At 34.9% G+C, this 18,544-nt stretch overlaps 1 protein-coding gene across 1 annotated transcript in view; it reads right to left on the bottom strand.

Annotated features, from left to right (window-relative positions):
* LOC131079035 (probable 2-oxoglutarate-dependent dioxygenase SLC1) overlaps nt 1-17,346 on the bottom strand; it is an 80,647-nt gene extending 63,301 nt beyond the window's left edge. The window contains exon 1 of the mRNA XM_058016911.2: nt 16,893-17,346. Coding sequence (XP_057872894.2) covers nt 16,893-17,204 — 312 coding nt within the window. The 5' untranslated portion in view covers nt 17,205-17,346. The remainder of the gene's footprint in view (nt 1-16,892) is intronic.
* Between the last annotated feature and the right edge of the window lie 1,198 nt (nt 17,347-18,544).

The raw sequence follows: 18,544 nt of genomic DNA, 5'->3' as shown, positions 1-18,544 counted from the left end.
TGATATGACCATGATATTGTTTCCTATAAAATTTTAATCCAAAGAAAGAGGTTGCATGAGCAAGGGATTAGTTCTTTGTCACATAATTAATCGTGTATGGAATTATAGCTTAGCACTTGACCAATACACATATCATTGGATAAAGGAGATGCATCAATCCAAGATACATCATTTTGTACTGGCTTGATACCTTGGTCTAAAATGCATAAGAATGACAATCATGATAACTCATCCCTTGTATTCTATTTTTGAATTGTGGTTCAATCTCGACATCAATAATTTATGTTTAGATTTATGGTTTGATCGGAACATCCATAATTATGCAACACAATACAAACTACATTTTCTAATAGAAAATTTTCATCCTATATAATTAATAGTTTGCATTTCAATGAATATTTACTGTGTATATCAGGCACTCTAATAATCAATGAAAAAAACATGTACTTATTTGTAATGTGCACATTACACAAGTATGATAGTCAACAATGGATTTTAATACATATTAATATGCAATAATTGTGGAGATCAAAGATACATATAAGTACATGTTAACATGCAATAATGGCAGGGTCAACATTAACAGAGTTCATGAGGGGAGAGTAGTTGGTTTATTAAAAAAATCTTCAACGAAGGAAACATGAAGATGACAAATATAAATGACAAGGACCTAAATAACATAGAATAAAGTATCAAATCTGAATGGCTAGATAGGTGTACTAAGAGAACAATATAAATTGAAAGAGTAAACGGAGTTCATAAGGAGTAGAGTAGTTGGGGTTTTGTGAAGAACTTGTTTCTATAAATGTTTGTCCCTAATATATGGAATGAAATACATCTTCTCTATTGTACGAAGCTCGCCAACTAAATTAGTATTCATCTAGCAAATGATGGAGTGAAATACATCTTATCTATTGCATGAAGCTCATCAACTAAATTAGTATTCATCCAACAAATGCTTATTCATCAAATTCTTAAGAAAATTATACCACCACAGCAATTATATGGCATGAAAATTTCATTTTAAATTAGTTATTTTTGGAAAGATTGTATGTTTTTTGATAGGGATTTAAAACCACTAAGTTAAAAATTAAATAAACAAATGCAAATGTATACAATAGCTTCAAAAGAAACCTAGACCTGTAAACTAAAGCAACTACACCTAAGACATGCAATACTTAAAAGATAAGTACCCTACAAGCCTACATACTTAGAGTATGAAAAAAGTTTGAGATGATGCCAAAATCTAATTCATCCCCCCTTTACTCATGTCATCTTTTTAAAAAGACCACATTTTTGTTAAGAATTATATATTTTATAATACCAAAGGTTGAGAAATTCAATCTATATCCAAATAATTAATCAAAGGATGAGATACAAGGCTTGGATTGCTAGAACATGAAAATTTGAAACTTACATGGAAATCTGAAATAATATGGAAATGACATGCTTGATCCTCCTTTATGATGCTAGATATCAACCAACATATCATGCTTATCAACACTACTTTGTGTGAACTTAGTATTTACATGGAGAAACCCTTGCAGAAACAAACTCCACCAAGAAGAGAGGCCAAGTATGCACTATCTATAAATAAATGTGATTAAAATACATTGACTTCCAATCTCCTCTTTGCCTCCAACATGGCAGCACCTGTATACTTGTGAAGAGCCTAATTAAGCCTCCAACTACCCTTGTTCCTACAAAATAACTCTACACTCAACTATTTCTTGTTTATACTACATTAAAGGAGTTGTTTATAGAAACATGCCAATAGCTTTGAAACGCCAAACAGGCGTTAAAAGAAGACTCTTCATTCCAAATGTCCCAACCTCTTGGAATGCCTCCACAAAATGTGAAAAGACACTAATTCAAGCTCCAATACTTTACCTCCAACTTGGGCACCTAAACATGGAAGATAAACATTAAATTAAACGTAATAAATGAAGAAATACCTAGAGACAATTATTTCCTCTTCCAAGCACCCCACTTAGAAAAGCCCAAAGGCTTCTTGTTTGTCTTCTTCTCATCATTAATAACCTCATTCTAGGTGTCCACATGTAAGGAAAACAATATTAAATAATTGTGTTCACAACTCATATTTATCGTTGCTCGTGGAACCCATCACCCCTAATGAATGTATTACACAAATTCAATAAAACAATTGTAGTTGTAGTTCTTGTGATTGTAGTAGAGTGGAGACAAGGGAGTCTATAAAAACATTGTAAAGCTCCAAAAGGCCATTTAAATGCCATTTTAATCATGTACTAACACCAAATAGCGATGAGATAATAGGAGTATACCCTTCCTAAACTTTTTCACCTATTTTTGTTATCTCCAAATGAAACTGTGCGATAATAGAAGTATACCCTTCTTAAACATTTTCAACTATTTGAGTTATCTCCAAATGAAACTATGTGACATGTTTTGTTACTTGTGTGTTTGTGCTTCACTACTTATTATTTCCCTTGCTATTTAAACTATATGCTATTGTAACCGATTAAATCCTTTCGAAGTAGACTTTTGGGAGTTTGGGTTAAAGAGTTAAATTAAAAATCCATAACTAATGCACTAATAAGGTTGTCAATCCAAGGGTTTAAAAATCACCATTGTTCCTTAACCACACGTGTAAACCAATAAATAGTTCCAACAACTTCTTCACCCCATGTGATAAAAATGAACATGATCATTGTGATCAATTACATTATGTCTTGTATTGGCAAACATTGTATCGATCCAAAGGCTTGTAACGTTTCATGTCTATATATGGATCCTTCTATTTATGACAAACCACATCAAGCATATAATGAGGAGATGAGCATGTGTGACACTAATCCTGTGAGTATCACTTCTACAAATAAACTATCATCCCCCTATCCGTCAATAAAACAAATATGCATTCATGAATATCAACACAGGCACAAACTTGCATATAAAGACAAACGAATTGGAAAAAATAAACAAAGTCATCATAGATTCATAAAGCCACAAGAAACTGCATGACATCATGGAATTAGGTGTCAACCTAAAGAAAAATGATGGCCAAATGAACAAATAAGAAAAGGAAAGATCATTGAATTGAACCTAAATCAAATCTTAACGAGGCATCATGTTATTTCATTACTATGGGATTCCTTTTAATCTATTGATTGATTCATTATTTATCAATTTCACCAATGAATTTATTGTCCATTGATTATAAGCGATAAATGTGTCCATTCATTAGTCATTATACATTTAACAAATTCACACACATATACAACTAATCCTAATACATCTTGTAAATGCTTACATACACATACAAACATATATATATATATTGAAAACAAAGAAAGTGTAAATAGCATCTAAGTCTAAACTATAACATCACAATATCAAAATGCATCATGTCACTTGAGAAATAAAATGTATAATGTCATGAAAATAATAGTTACACTAAAACAAAGTGTTAAAACACATAATGAGTTTCAAACAAAAAATGAATAATCTCATAACCACATATGACCTTGAGGGAAACTACCGAAATGATCCCTCCCCACCACATCACTATGTCTACTATCATAAGGCCTCATTTGAGATCTAGTCCTCAATCTTGACCTTGACCTTGACCTCTCTGCTAGTGCCATGGCCATCCCTCGCATCCAACCTAGCTCCTCATGAAGATTTGCTACCTTCGATCGTGAATAAGCTAGTTGTTGAAGCACAATTGTAATTATTGCATCACTACTTCATGTAGGCATGTTTGACCTCTCATTTGTCAAAACCAACTCCATGTCTAACCTAACTCTTTCCTCTCGAAGGAAATCCAAGGCTACATGTAACCTTTTTTGCTCTCTAATTGCATCATCTCTCTATTTGTAATTTGGTACACTATAATAATACACCCTTGTAGTTGTCTCTAACAATTCCCAATCTTCCTCTATACGAGTGGGTGATATCATGCTGTCCACATGTCAATTCCGCAAACGCGTGTTAATCTCTACCTTGTCCTACACCTATAGACACGATAAAAACAACAAACTATAAGTTCATAATCAATCAACAAAATCATTGAAAAATGGCAAGCTAATAAAAAAGAAAATATAATTAGCAAGGATTAATCAAAAAGAAAAAAATAAATACTACAATATTTTCAAAATAAATGAAACTCTGCTCGAAAAACTTGAAATATTCACAAAAAATCAAAAAATCTAGGATAACAAGCAACTTACCACCTCCAAATGCTCACTCTAATCAATGCTAGCACCTACCTTCTAGCCATGTGTTAAGATGTGGCTACATCTTCACACCATTGATTTAATCACAAAGAATGATCTAAGCTTTAGGAGATTGAGTTTGTCGAGGTGGATATAACCAATGAAAATTACTTTTTAAATCTCCAACCCCCTATATATGACCATGCACCTTTTTGTATGTTGTATGTTATTACTCCTACAAGTTTGTTCTTCCATGCCACCAATCCCATTAATTATGACATTTTGATTGACATACTAGGGATGTCGATTCTCAATTAGTTTTGGGCCCACTTTTATAAAATGACTTAATACGATTACGTATCAACAAGTGGTGCACTCTTGTGCTAAGTTTGGTTCATTCTCCAACCCTTAATTCATTTCCATTTATGCATACTTGCACACATTCCCTATTCACATCTATTGACACATATTTGTCCTCATTAGCCCTTTATTGCACCATATTTACGCATGCCCATACACTTGATCCTCATCTAGAGGTCTATAATTGTCTATCCTAAGCCAATCCCAAGGTGCTTAGGTTTGATCCCTAGTCATTGAGCATTGAATTTCAAATGTTCAAATTCAATTTTTGACAAGTAAATGGTGTTTTTCACAATGTCAAATTATGATGTTATCAAGATTTAAATGTGTCTTTTCAACCCAAACTCACTAACCCATATTTCATGATTAGTAGATCGTACAAACTCATCTTTGAAGAGCATGAATGGTCTCCTTGGCACCCATTGCATCTAGGTGATGCTCAAAAGGATGAAGCACACTTAACCATGTAGTTTCCCCTAAGATCAAGACCACTTAGCTTTGTATCCCATTTGCAAGCTCATGGGAGATGGTTTCATGTGAACCACTCCTCATAAAATATAGATCAAATTTGACTTGAAAACTATACAATTGAATCTTGATAAACCATTATAAATTCAAATTCTGCCAACTTGTGCTTTTCACCAACCATTATGATCTAATTTGGCACCCATTTATATGACTTATTGCTATGTCTTGACATTTAAAGACATTCATTTCTATTTTTATGCATAATTCAAGAATAAGAAAAAACATTGCATTAAATAGTGCATTCTTGCTAGAATTCTTCAATTTAGAGGACTAAATTGAGTGCATTTGCATCAATTATCTTTGAATGGGTCACTACAAGCTTGAGTTTGTTGTCTTCAATCATTAACCCAAGGTTGTAAAGTGAATCTATCAAAAGGTTTACTAAAGTAAACCGGACCGTCACAATCCAACAACTTCCCTTAGCATATTTTTAAATGCCATTGATCCTTGTGCACTATCAAATATCGAAGATTAAGACAAAATAGGTTGCAAAAGTGCTCAATTAGCCATATAGACTATGAAAGTTACAAATCAATTCCTCAAATTAAATCATTTTCAAGGAACTTGAGTTCAATCCCAAGAGGCATGAATTCAATCCATAAGGAATTCCACAACCATTGACAATAAGTCAATAATCAAACAACGAGTATTGACTTTTAGGACAAGGCAATTGAATTTGTACAACATCAACATTCATTGCCACATATTTCTTAATTATAGCTCCCAAAGCTAAATGCCTTATTCCTCCTCATTCAATATACAAATAATCATTTATTGCAATTACCAAGTTCTCAATTGATGTCTATACAAATCTAGGTTAATTTAAGCTTCATGCGCATGCATTTATTTAATTCCTCTAGATTTATTTAAAAGGATTTGTTTCCCTTGCAATTATATACAATTTCATTAAAATTTAGATTTTTATGCATAAAAAAAGAACCGTATTATATGCTAAGTCTGACCTTAGACCCTCAATGAAACAAAACTAGAGGTCATTACAAATTTAAAACAAAACTAGAGGCCATTACAACATTTAAATGAAAACTATAATGTAAACAAGTAATTATGATATTGCTCTCAAGATTCAACTGTGTAGTTTTCGAGTCAAACTCATTGACCCATGTTTCATGAGTAGTGGTTCACGAACCTATTTCTCATGAGAATGAATGGTACACTTAGCACTCATTGCGTCTAGGTGATGCTCAAAGAGGTAAAATGTTGGTCCTTCCCAGGGGGTCACCCATCCTAATACTACTCCAACTCAAGCACGCTTAACCATGGAGTTTCCCCAAGGTTAAAACCCACTTAACTTGCTACCCCATTTGCAAAACCTTCAGCAAGTGTTGAGCCTTATGAATTGAATGAGAAATAAGGCAAGGAAACCATCATTTACCCTCATCATCAAGTTCTTGTAAGAGCCTGATATGGTACTATGTGGTAAACAAGAAATATTGAATTGAATGAGAAATAGAGCTAGGAAACCATCCTCCACCTTTGTCATCAAGTTCTTGTCAGAGCCTGATATGGTACTATGTTGCCACAAAAGAAGCCATTCCAAGATAAAATGAAAATCCGAAATTGAATGATCATACCATAACTCAAGGATTAGTATAATATTAAGGATCTTGCAGACTTTGGTGCCTCACACATAACTGTCCATGCCAGCTCATTTACTGCACTGATTCGCCTATGTTTTTCACAACTTTTGCTATGAAACTCTATCAGTTTCTTTCCCTACGAGATTTTGAAGTTTATTGGTACGTGTAGTATGAACACATTAGGAAAGATTTACATCTCCTGTAGATTCTTCTCATTTTCAATTAAGGGTGTGTACATACCTATTGGTAAGCCTCTACGCTTCCGTTGCTATAAATGAGATCTACCGTTTGTATATTTCTGAGTTGCTTCTCTCAATAAATATATTCATTTTAAAGCAGCAGAAGAAAAATATTAAGTAGATGATTTCTTACACAATTTTGACTCTCAATAAATATATTCATTTTAAAGCAGCAGAAGAAAAATATTAAGTAGATGATTTCTTACACAATTTTGACCAGTTACAACAGAATTGTCAAGGCGCAGAGGCATGCACATGTTTAAAAGTTGAATATAATGTTTTGTTAAACTAAAAAAGAAATATAAGATATTTCGAAATAAACTCTGTATGTTGGGCCTGTAAGAAATGCACGATGATTTCCTCTATTTTGCTCTGCTATGATATAACTATAAGGCTTTCCTTGTAGTCAACAAGGAAATCCTGTTTAAATTTAGCTAATTACAGTGCCAGCAGGTCACATAACAAGCATTTAAAATTTGTGGCATCTTTCACCGTAGATGAACATTCTATTTAAGGCTACTTTTTTTTCTGAGTAATCAAATATATTTTCAACCAAAACTGAACCATTTGTTATAATTTGATGGTAACAAATGTTAATATTTAGTTGACATTCCATTTTCGCATAAACAATTTGCATGTGTATGCATTCTTACAAAAAATTAAGAGAAACGGGAAGGGATTGCTTTTCAAAACCACAGAGAAACTTAAGCCCACAAGTTACAATCACATTTTTAGCAGGAAAAGAACTCTTTGAGAGTCATTCTGGGGAAAGCTGTAGAGCTTCACCAATAGAAATTATTGTTTATTACTATCAGAGGCTAGTAGTTAGCATATATCGCCTGCTAAGATCAGATTGTGATTTTGCTTCAGTATTTATTTCATGATCGCTTCCAATGTTTCCGTAGCTTGCCTGTCCACTATCTCTCCAAACATATTAGTGGAGGGCCAATCCTGTAGACATGATTGAGTAAATTTACTTTTTGAGGGCCAAACAAAGGAAATCTGGGGCCTTTGAGACGTTGAAGTGTTTTAGAGATGGGTGAGATACTCCTAAGGGTACTAAGAACTTAGGGAAGGGATGAAAGAATCTAGCAAATGATAAATCTCTACATTAGGAGTTCAAATAGCCATAGGGTATGGATGGAGAAAGCCTCGAAGTATAACAGAACGTCAAGATCGTTATCAATAGAGTCTTTAAAGAGACAGTATAAGTTGGAAGCTAAACACAATCATCGAAGATGTGATTGTTGTCATAGGATTCTTTGATACAAAATTTTTAGGTATAGCCAATTAGGTGTTTGTCTAAAAAATAGAGAGGGTCAATACTAAAAAAAGGGGTTGATCCCCTTTCCAATTCTTCCTAAACAAATGAATTCTAATTAATATTGATGGTATTTTAAATTGAAAAGAAGATTTTGGACTCGTTGTAGGTTATTAAATCCATGCATCAACCCCACAACCCAACTGATGCTTGGGATGGCTTGGAAAGTACCAATTCATGGTAGTCATGAATTTCTACAGTCCATATGAATGATTTTGAGAGTTTTTGGGATTTAAGAGTGTAATTTTTTTGCAACAATGTTTTGGAACAAACTCAGTGATCCATCATCAAGATGGGGAGAAGAAAATTGCAGTGATTAGAGGAACCATTATTGTAAGGCCCAATCATGTTGCTGCCATAGTCACACTTTGTTTGCTTGTGACCCTCGTGTTATTAATTAGTTTTGACCATCTTGGTTGATAACTTTTATGATTCATGGAATCATGCCTTGATAGTCCTTCGCCAGTATTTAGTTATGACTAACCCTAGTGAATGAGTTGGATGATTCTGATCCTATTCCTGATTGTATTGGTGATTGTTGTTATGACTGCAATGTCATTAATTTGCCTGATAATGGAATGTTAAGAGTGCATTAGCATGCATCAAGGAATTCTAGTATGTTTCACGTTAGGAGACCTGAATGTTAAAATGGAGGTTTGTCATTACTTATGTCCTCTTTATTACTATTGTTCATTCTCTCTTTTCAGTGCTGATGCTTCATAATTATCATCCTTGGATTCACAATGTAACTCTTAAGTAGTGACGATGAATTTAGATGCTGGTTTAAGCTTCTTAGTGAAAAAAATTTGATTTTATTATGCATTTGCTTGATTAAGTAAACCTAATATTTGGTGACACCTGTCGCACTTATTGTAGTTGTAACTTGTAAGTACAAATATCTCAATGTTAGTTAAGTGACTAGATGTTATGTGGAAGAAAATGTTAATTGATTCATTGCCACACGCTACTATAGGTACTTTGTCACAATGTTATTTCATGTTGCCTTTAAGAAGTCATTTAAAATGACTCAACATGATTGTGATTAGGTATTGTCTCCGACTCTAAACTTTGTGTATGGTTAAACTCTCTCTCCCCTCCTATCTCTTCTAAACTATGATCATTGATTAGAATGGGCCAGGTTTATCTTGTTTCTAAGTTGATTCATAGGTTGTATGGAAGAATATTTTCATTTGTTAAAATGGAGTTGCTATGTTGTGCACAAGGTGAATCAATTGGTCAACTATGGTGACATATCTAATTTTTATAAATTTGAAATTTTATAAGCTAAGCTATAGACTTGGCATGAGCTTACAACTTACCTTGTATATCCACTAATGTTTAAGATGACAAGGGGACTGATATTGTTTCCCATTTAAAAAGAAACTGGATAAAAAGTTAGATTAAGGTAAAATTTGAGTTTTGGAGAAAGTTTCAATAGTCAAATAGAAAATACACTAGTTTTTGAAGTCTTGAAAGCTTGGGAAGGATGTTAAACAACTCTCAAACTTCAAGTTTGATTTGAGATGGTGAGCCACTATATCTTTGTATTTCATTTTTATGTGATTGATTAATACTCTAGGTTTAAAGAAAAGGATTTGATTGCCTTGCAATTGTGCTTTCAAGAGTTTCGAAACAATTTCACTTTATGTTTATGTTTTAAGGGTGTCATTCCTAGTTTTGTAGAGTATTTATTGGGCCAATCTTATTTGTGGATTTATGATTGGTGAGATCTTGGAGATGACTCATTCTTGTGTTTGGATGTTGTGTTGGCATCATTGCTTGTGCCTTCTATGGTTGGGTGTGACGGTGATTTTGAAATACTTTACAATGTGCATCCACACTACTCTCCCTTTTAAGAACCATTAGTACGTGGTTCTTAATGTGAATCTCCTCCTTTTGTTTGTTCTCAGATGATCTTGTGTGGGCCTTGAAATGAAACGTGCCAGATGTAAGTATGTAAAACCTGATCCTTTGACAATGATCCCAAGCTAGGAGTTTGACTTCAATGTCTCAACTTTTCCATGCATTTGATGATATCATATGGTCATGAGGTAGCAACTTTTGTTGAACTCTAGTTGCCTTGGAGTTGTTCATGACTAAATATTTGGTAATTTGTAGATGGCTTCTCTTGTGTGTGTTTATAATCATTAGAAATGAAAATATGTAATTTTTGAGAAAAACATGTCATTTTAGAAATGCAATTTATAAAGGAGAATTTGTGGGGAAAAACACAAAATGGTGTGGACAAAGGTTGTATTAAGTTGATTTTTTGCAAAATAAATGTAACTTAGTTTAGTCTCTAGCACATTTCAAGTTGTTAAATTTATAGGAAACTTATAAAAATAGTTATTTTAGTCAAAATTTAAAGTGAAAGGGTTTGTGGTAAAAACTTGTAGTTAGACCATACACTTTCTGATAATTCCCAATCCAATAATAGGTGGGACCACAAGATTTCTTGAAAACCCACAGTCAAACCACCAAATGGGCAGAAATCCATGATCCAACCTTGATTTGCATAAAATTGATCTTTTGAATTCCTGGGTGCGCTTTCAAGTGTGTGTCTAAATGACCTTGACATATTAATGCATAAATAAAGTGTAGATGTTGGTTTAATTGATGCCTTTATTGAAATGCTTGCTCCTTGGTGGATTCATTACATAGTAATCTCAAGCCACAATCCAACCCTGATTGGAATAAAACTGATCTTTGCATTCTGCTTGTCCTTCTTAATGTACATCTAGTTGGCCTTGATGCATGATGCATAGGTAAAGTAGATGTCACTTTGGTTGATACATTTGTTTTCTCCTTAGGGGGTTCGTTATATGTTTAAGTAATCTCAATCCACAGTCCACTAATTTGCATAAAATTAAACTTTTGTGATCAAACTCGTCCTTTTGGTTATGGATCTGATTGACCTTGATGCATTAATACATAATCGAGTGTTAATGTTGGTTTAACTAATGCATTTATTGAAAGGCTTGTTCCTTGGTGGATTCATTATATATTGGAGTAATCTCCCTCTTGAAATGCTTGCTCTTTGGTGTATTAACTATATGTTGGAGTTGGAGTAATCTCTCTCTTGAATGCTTGATCCTTGTATCAGTGCATCTAATTGAACTTGATGAATTAATGCATAGACAAAGTGTAGATGTTGGTTTAATCAATGCATTTATTGAAATGCTTGGTCCTTGGTGGATTCATTATATGTTGGAGTAATCTCAATCCATAATCCAGCACTAATATGCATAGAATTGAACTTTCACGATACCACTCATCTTTTGGTTGTCCATATAACAATGTTAGTAACAATGCTTGCTCCTTGTTGATTTCATTATATATTAGAGTTCTCTCTCTCTTGAAATGGTTGCTCCTTGGTGGATGTTGGAGCATACTCTCTGCCCCCTCTCCCTCTCTCTCTACTACCCTCACCTCTCTCTCTCCTTTGGAAGGTTAAATAAATACCTTTGCTTGATTAAAATAGAAGATAAGATAATTATATTGATGTATACATTGAGAAAAGAAATAATTGTTCCTCCTTGTTGAATCCATGTTAACATGATAAAAGAATGAACCTTGTTAGGAAATGAAACTACCTCGATTCATTTAAAATTTCTCCCCCTTTCTTTGTGCATTTTACTTAAAAGGGTAACCTAGGAAATATGTTGGGGGTGGTGTCCTCCTCCTTCCATCTGGTGGAGTTGGATTACTCTTGAGGTGCCTCCTCATCTTTTAAATCTTGCCTTTTACAAAGGTGGGTGAACTACATGGAGATTCATGCTACCCATCCTTTATCATTTTGAACTTGTGGAGCCGCATCAACTGCATAACGTGACAGCATTATAACAGCGACAATAAATATACCATGGCAGCAGCATAAGAGCAATAAAATCTCTCTCTGCCCCACAAAAAATGGCCCTCATAGACTGCCATCCCTGTCCATGAAACACCATGGAACATAACAATTACATTCCATTGCCAGCCAAACTGTCTCTTGTTCCATTTATTCAAAAGGTTTTTTACATTCTGTTTCAGTAAGTATTTATGAGCGCTCTCTCTCTCCTCCCCAAAAAAATGACCCTCAGACTCCCATCACCATCCCCAAAGTATCATGTAACATAGCAATCATAAATTTGCATTCCATTACCACCTGAACTATCTCTTGTTTCATCTATTTAAAGGGTTTGACAACCTGTTTCAGTAGTATTTATGAGCCCAAATCCAGAATTTGGCAAGTCCTGTTCAGAGTTTTACTTCTACTGAGTTTGTCAAATCTACATTGGAAGTCTGTAGAGTCATTGGGCTTTTTATTTATTCCACAATATTGTATATTTTGTTGGACAGGTTAAGGTTGAAGAGGGTTTACTTGGTTTGAGAAGCAAGTTGTGTGCTGGTATCGTTTACCCCACACAAGAATATTCTATTACGTGTCAGTAAGAATTGGAAGTAATTTTTCAAACCTTGCTTCTAGGGCTGTAACAGCCATTTGTTAGAGTTTTTCTGGATTTCTTTGCTGAAGAGTACTTTATTTCCCCCGTTAAAGATCATTTATTTTCACATATGCTCTTTCTGCTCAATAATAATGAAACCTGAGTACTTGTCCCCTAATTCTAAGGATGAGGATCAGCTCACGTCATATCCCTACCCTAGCTGGGCTGACCCAGCAAGGCTAAACGGTTTTATTAAACATCACTACTAATATTTATTTAAATAAAATATAGATTATAATAATAAAATATAAAATTTAGCAAAAATTATATTTGAATTTTGGGCACCCAAATTTGGGACCTTGGCACCTGCATAGTTAGTAAATAAGTGTGTTTTACTGGCAGTGGAAGATATCTGGAAAATCAGTATGGATCTAGGAAATTTTCCTGAGGGTGTTAGCTGGAATGAAAACCCTAGCCACCTGTTAAGGTGAGGACAACAACCTTAACCTGGTTCTACGCTTCTGCAATCTTAATCTGATCTGAATCCCTTGTTTAACCTTGCAAAATACTTCCTACCAGGTCTGATCACAATTGATTGGATTGGAGGACTTGTCAGTCACTTCCTGCAGTCACTTGACATATTTTTAGTGGCAGATACATGTGCATCAGCATAGAGCAGAATTAGAGTCTAGAGGAGAGGCGAACTACATCATTCATCAGACCCAGTTCAGCAAGTCCAGCAATTACCAGGTACAAAAATCATCATGCCTAGAGTAACCACACTACAATCTGCAGTAAATCCACCGAGCATAAGTCAGTTCCAGATCTGATGTAAAAGATCCACATAATAAACTAGCATCCCGTGGTCCACTTTCAATGTCTGGCTGTGGTTGCATTAGAAGAGTCTTCACTACAGAATCAAAGCACCCATCCAGGCCCCTGGGAGTTTAAAGACAAAAATTTGAAGGTGTTGCTCTATCCAGTTGAATCTCTGATATCAGATCTCACAAGATGGCGTTAAACAGCTCCTAATCATCCATAGGCGACTGTAAGGGTCAGTTTGGATGATAGATCCCCAGGGCAACTGGATAACCAGCTAGTTCCAATCAGATTACTGTAACAAGCACCTCCTTGCTTTGATATGAATACAGTCATGTAAACAATTGATATTTCTATTTGAATAAAAAAGTCAGAATTATTTCAAACAGTAATGCAGATTCCCTGTGTTAACTGTTATTTCTGAGCAAAGAGCAAACCTCTTCGGTAGAAAGTGCATCATTTGAACTGAGATAGTAATTTACATTTTGTGGAGTGATCAACCTTACGACATTTCAGCACATAACCAAGGAACAAGGAAGGAGCATTAAAAGTAACTTTTGACCATTCAACTTGTAACTACATGGGTCAGAGGCAAGCCACTTGCTAATCCCATGATTGGAGGAGCTTTTATTGGGAAAAAATAAAATGAGGGACCTTAAAAAACCCATGTTTGAGTTGATAACAGCAATGCTCAAACACCTGCAAATGAGATTGAAAATCAAACTCCAGTTAAGAAGTGATGCAATGTGGCCATTTTTACTCACCACAGGACAGGCCATCTTGATAAGTTTTCAGGAAATCCTCAAGAAAAGCGTAAGAGGCTTAGAGACATCATTGAACAGAGCTGCAACAAAGATGATGTTGGAGAAACAAGTACTTCTGCAAGAGTGAAGAAAATGATGACAGACTAAGGAACCACCCAAACTTCTTGTACCATTCAAAAGTTGGCAGAAACGTTGGTCTCCTCAATGACTGTCACAACTAACACCTCTAGCCTTCTTCCAGAGAGAATCTTTGAAGGGAAATATAAAATGCAGATCCAATATTAAAATCATGACAAGATCACCTAAGAAACTTAAAAAATAGGCTAATCTTTGTTTTATCCTGACTTGCAGGTACCCAACTTTTTTGCTAATGATAAACGAATGCAGAAGAATACTAAGATGAGTACCAATTGCCTCCACTATTTCATTTTGACATTGCTTGTTAGTATCACACTGTTATGTTTCAACTTTCAAGCGAGTAATTCCCTGTTGATAAGTGTGTGATGGCGTTAGGTTGTTCATTTGGATTCCCGGTTGCCCTCCTATCGCCTAAAACCATGAACAGCTTCTAATGCAGAATGTAATTTATATTTGTAACATCCTGTTAGCATCTTCCCTCTCTACAGATATTTGCCACAATTTTAGTATCATGCCTTGTGAATTTATATTGTAATTGTTACCTATTTGATATCCATAGTTTACAATATGTTCACCACAGTGACACGTCCTTGTAATGGGATTTCCCTCATTATTGATTTTCTAATTTGTGCGTATGTGTTGTCAATAATCCCACTTGCATAACAATTGCGAGAGGCAGTGCTTTGTCAATCTAGAAGCAGACTTTGGGCTATGAGTTCCAGGGATCACATGTTAGAATCCTCCATCTTGTCAATAATCCCACTTGCATAACAATTGTGAGAGGCAGTGTTTTGTCAATCTGGAAGCAGACTTTGGGCTATAAGTTCCAGGGATTGCATGTTAGAATCCTCCATCTCTGTAGTGCTAACATTGCCAGTGGTTCCCATATTGTGGTCATGGGTGCTCTATGTTATTCATGATTTACAAGATAGTGATGATAGCAGCATATTCCAATGATGGGATATTGACACATTCCATATTAATACTCTCCTATTTATGGGCTCAGATGGTTATTTTATGTAGTTCAGAATGGTGTGCTATTAGAAGGATACACTGTCTTGATATATATTTGCATTCTCTCCTTTCAAAGGTACACAGTATGAGTTTGATACCCTCCAGTCATGGAATTTCATGTAAAATATGGTTTCCCATAGGCTACAAAAATATATGGATATTCAGCATTTTCAATTTAATACAATATCAGATATGTTTGGCTACTTTAAAGTTTCATATGTTATTTCTTGTATATTTTCTATAATTACTCTTTTGAGGACTATACATATTTGTACCATCCAAACCAAAACCTTGGCCCCCATCCCGAAAACAAATCCCCCCGTATCAAGACTCCATGCAGCATAGAAAAATGGTCTATAGAATAGAACTGTCTTGAACGCAAATTAATTGCATTCTAAAGCCCTGGAGAACAAAACAAAACAATTGTGGCAAGAATGAGGACCTCGGACTAACGATATCCTCACAATTTGAAAATAAAAAGATAATTCCTTTTTACAATCACACCTCAGAAGAAGATTGACTGCTTTGAAGATCGAAAAGTGGTAATCTTACATTGAATAAATGAAAAATTCATTGGGATATAGAGACACCTCAAACCCCAGAACATGTTTAGCTGTCTGAATATGCTTATGACAGTCCAAACAAAATAATCATTCAAATTGCTCTATAAGACAACAGACTGTCGCATACGTCAAGAGCCTGAAAATACTGAGGAATCTGTAAAGTAAAATACAAACCCCCATTCCGCACGCATTACAACCATCCATAACTCCTTAATAAACCCTGTAACTTCTTCCGAGAACGAGAGAACACGAAGACGACAATGGCCACGGTCCAAGTAAAGGAACTACCTCCCAAAAACTTGAACTTATGAGTCCACTCAGGAAGTTCCGCCCGCATTGCTATAGCTACCAGCAATGACACAAGTGCAAACACCAAAAACATTTTTGTAATGGGTTTTATCAACGAATCCTGCAAAGTAAGAAAAAAAATCCAGAAATCCAGTTCATATCATAGAGTGCCCTAACCTTTAACTCCAAATAATTGCCACTTCTTAAGTCGAATACATGGAAATTCCAAATACCCAATTAATCTATAATCATACGCTCTCCGTATGATACCAATTTAATTTTCCGAAAAAATAAGTCATCTAATCCCCGTATTGATTGGAAACTTGGAAAAATCCAAAAACCTAATTATTTTGCAATCATTTACCCAATATGTTTTAATCAATACTTTAAACAAGTTCAAAAACCCAAATCCTCTTTAGTCATCGGCACCCACATGACCCATTTATATTTAATTAAACACTTCAAATAACTAAGAAACCAAATTCATCGGTAATCAGAAAACCCCATATAGCCTAAATTTTGGCTGCAAACTAGAAAAAACCACGAATCCAAAGACATCTCAAAGATTAAACAGGGCCGATGCAAGAACCCAATTTAGCTCTGATCATGCGAATAGAAAGCTGGAATGTGTACATACCTTAGGTTCGCCATCAATGCAGACTTGTTTTCCTCTGTATGACAGCATGGAGAGGCCGTTTTTAGGATTGTACCTGATAGGTAGGCCTCGACCTGATGAGGGATTGAAGGCATAGAGAGCCTTGAGGCCATAGTCATCCATTATCTGTAACAGATCAAGCTTGTCTTCATCCCACCCACCAAGGGGGCATTTCAATACATGAAGGGGTCCTTGTCCTCTCACATAAAGGTGCACTTCGGCCTGTGGAACTGGTTTCCTTGTTTCCGATTTGCTTTCAGTTATAACCTCCTCCGTAATGATGTCGTCTTCCATACCTCAATAACTCAAATAATCCAGAACTCAATTGGCTGCCCAGCAGCTAAAAAAGAGCAGCGAATATTGGCTCGGTACATAAGCATAAAACTCACGCAAATCAAATAAAATAACTCAATAATGGCGCTTTACATGGGAGAGGCGACGGAGAGCCCAAAGTGCTTTCAAAAACGAAATATTAAATTAAATTATTATTATATTATTATGTTATAATTAATATTAGCAATTGCACCTTGGTGTGCAATGGGTATGTCTAAAGAGGTATGTAAGGTGAATTAGTACTAGCATTTACACCCCAATGAGGTGCAATGATTACGCCGATAGTCAGATATAGTTTGGGTAATTTATTTGGAGGTCTGAAAATTATAGATAAAGAACGAGTGGAACTTAATTTGTACTAGCAAATTGTGTGAAATGTATTTGAAGGTCAAATACTTTATACTGTAGGAAAACGATTTACTTAAGAAATCAATCAAATACATTACATTTGTTGTTGATTGTTGAGACATCTTCTAAACACAAAACCGACTATTTCCAAATGACCATCTGTACTTTAGGCATGTCATCTTAGAATCCTTATTCCATGGCTTAATCAATTGCTAACCATTGGTTAGATTAGTTATTTCATCTACTACTATACTCAACTTTCAAACTAATGACCAACCCCCAAATTAACATTAAGTCAAAATGTAACTGATATATTTGAATTTTATATAAAAATATGATGTAAAGCCAAAAGCTTAGGCCAAAGGCAACATACAAAAAAATATTTTTTGCTACAAACATGAGATTTCCAATTCTAACTATAGTATCATTTGAAGAAGCATAACTTGCCAAATTCGCAAATTGTCATTGAGATCTAAATGTGAGAACTAAAAATTGGTCCCATAAGTAGCAAGTGGGAATCATAGAGTGGCACTAGAAAAGGGTAATTGAAATATATTATGAAGTGCAGGTGATTTCATAGGTGTGAGAAAGGATATAATGAACTGGTATGCCTTGGAGAGGGGTAGGATGGAAGCATTTAAGGAAATTACAAGGGCTCATGTGACAAGCGGTGAGGTTGAGGACGTGAACTTCGAACTAAATTTAGATGAAGTTGTCATCATGTATGGCAATACAATTGTTAAAAGAAAGGTGTGAATGATCCCAATAATAGATAATGAAGGTTAAGTGGCAGATTGCGGAAGATTTACCCAAACAACAAAAAATCATCAATGCAAAAGGCAATACACCTTCATGATGTCAACACAAGGCAAATGTTTATAAAAGGGTAGAAGTCGTGGTAGATGAGTCAACTTGTGTTGTTTGTCTCTACGAGATGAAAAGGAAATTTGGAC

Source organism: Cryptomeria japonica, chromosome 4 (assembly GCF_030272615.1).
Source record: "Cryptomeria japonica chromosome 4, Sugi_1.0, whole genome shotgun sequence".
Lineage (NCBI taxonomy): Eukaryota > Viridiplantae > Streptophyta > Pinopsida > Cupressales > Cupressaceae > Cryptomeria > Cryptomeria japonica.
Note: the sequence above shows the minus strand (reverse complement) of the source record. Positions and strands in the feature narration are given on the sequence as shown.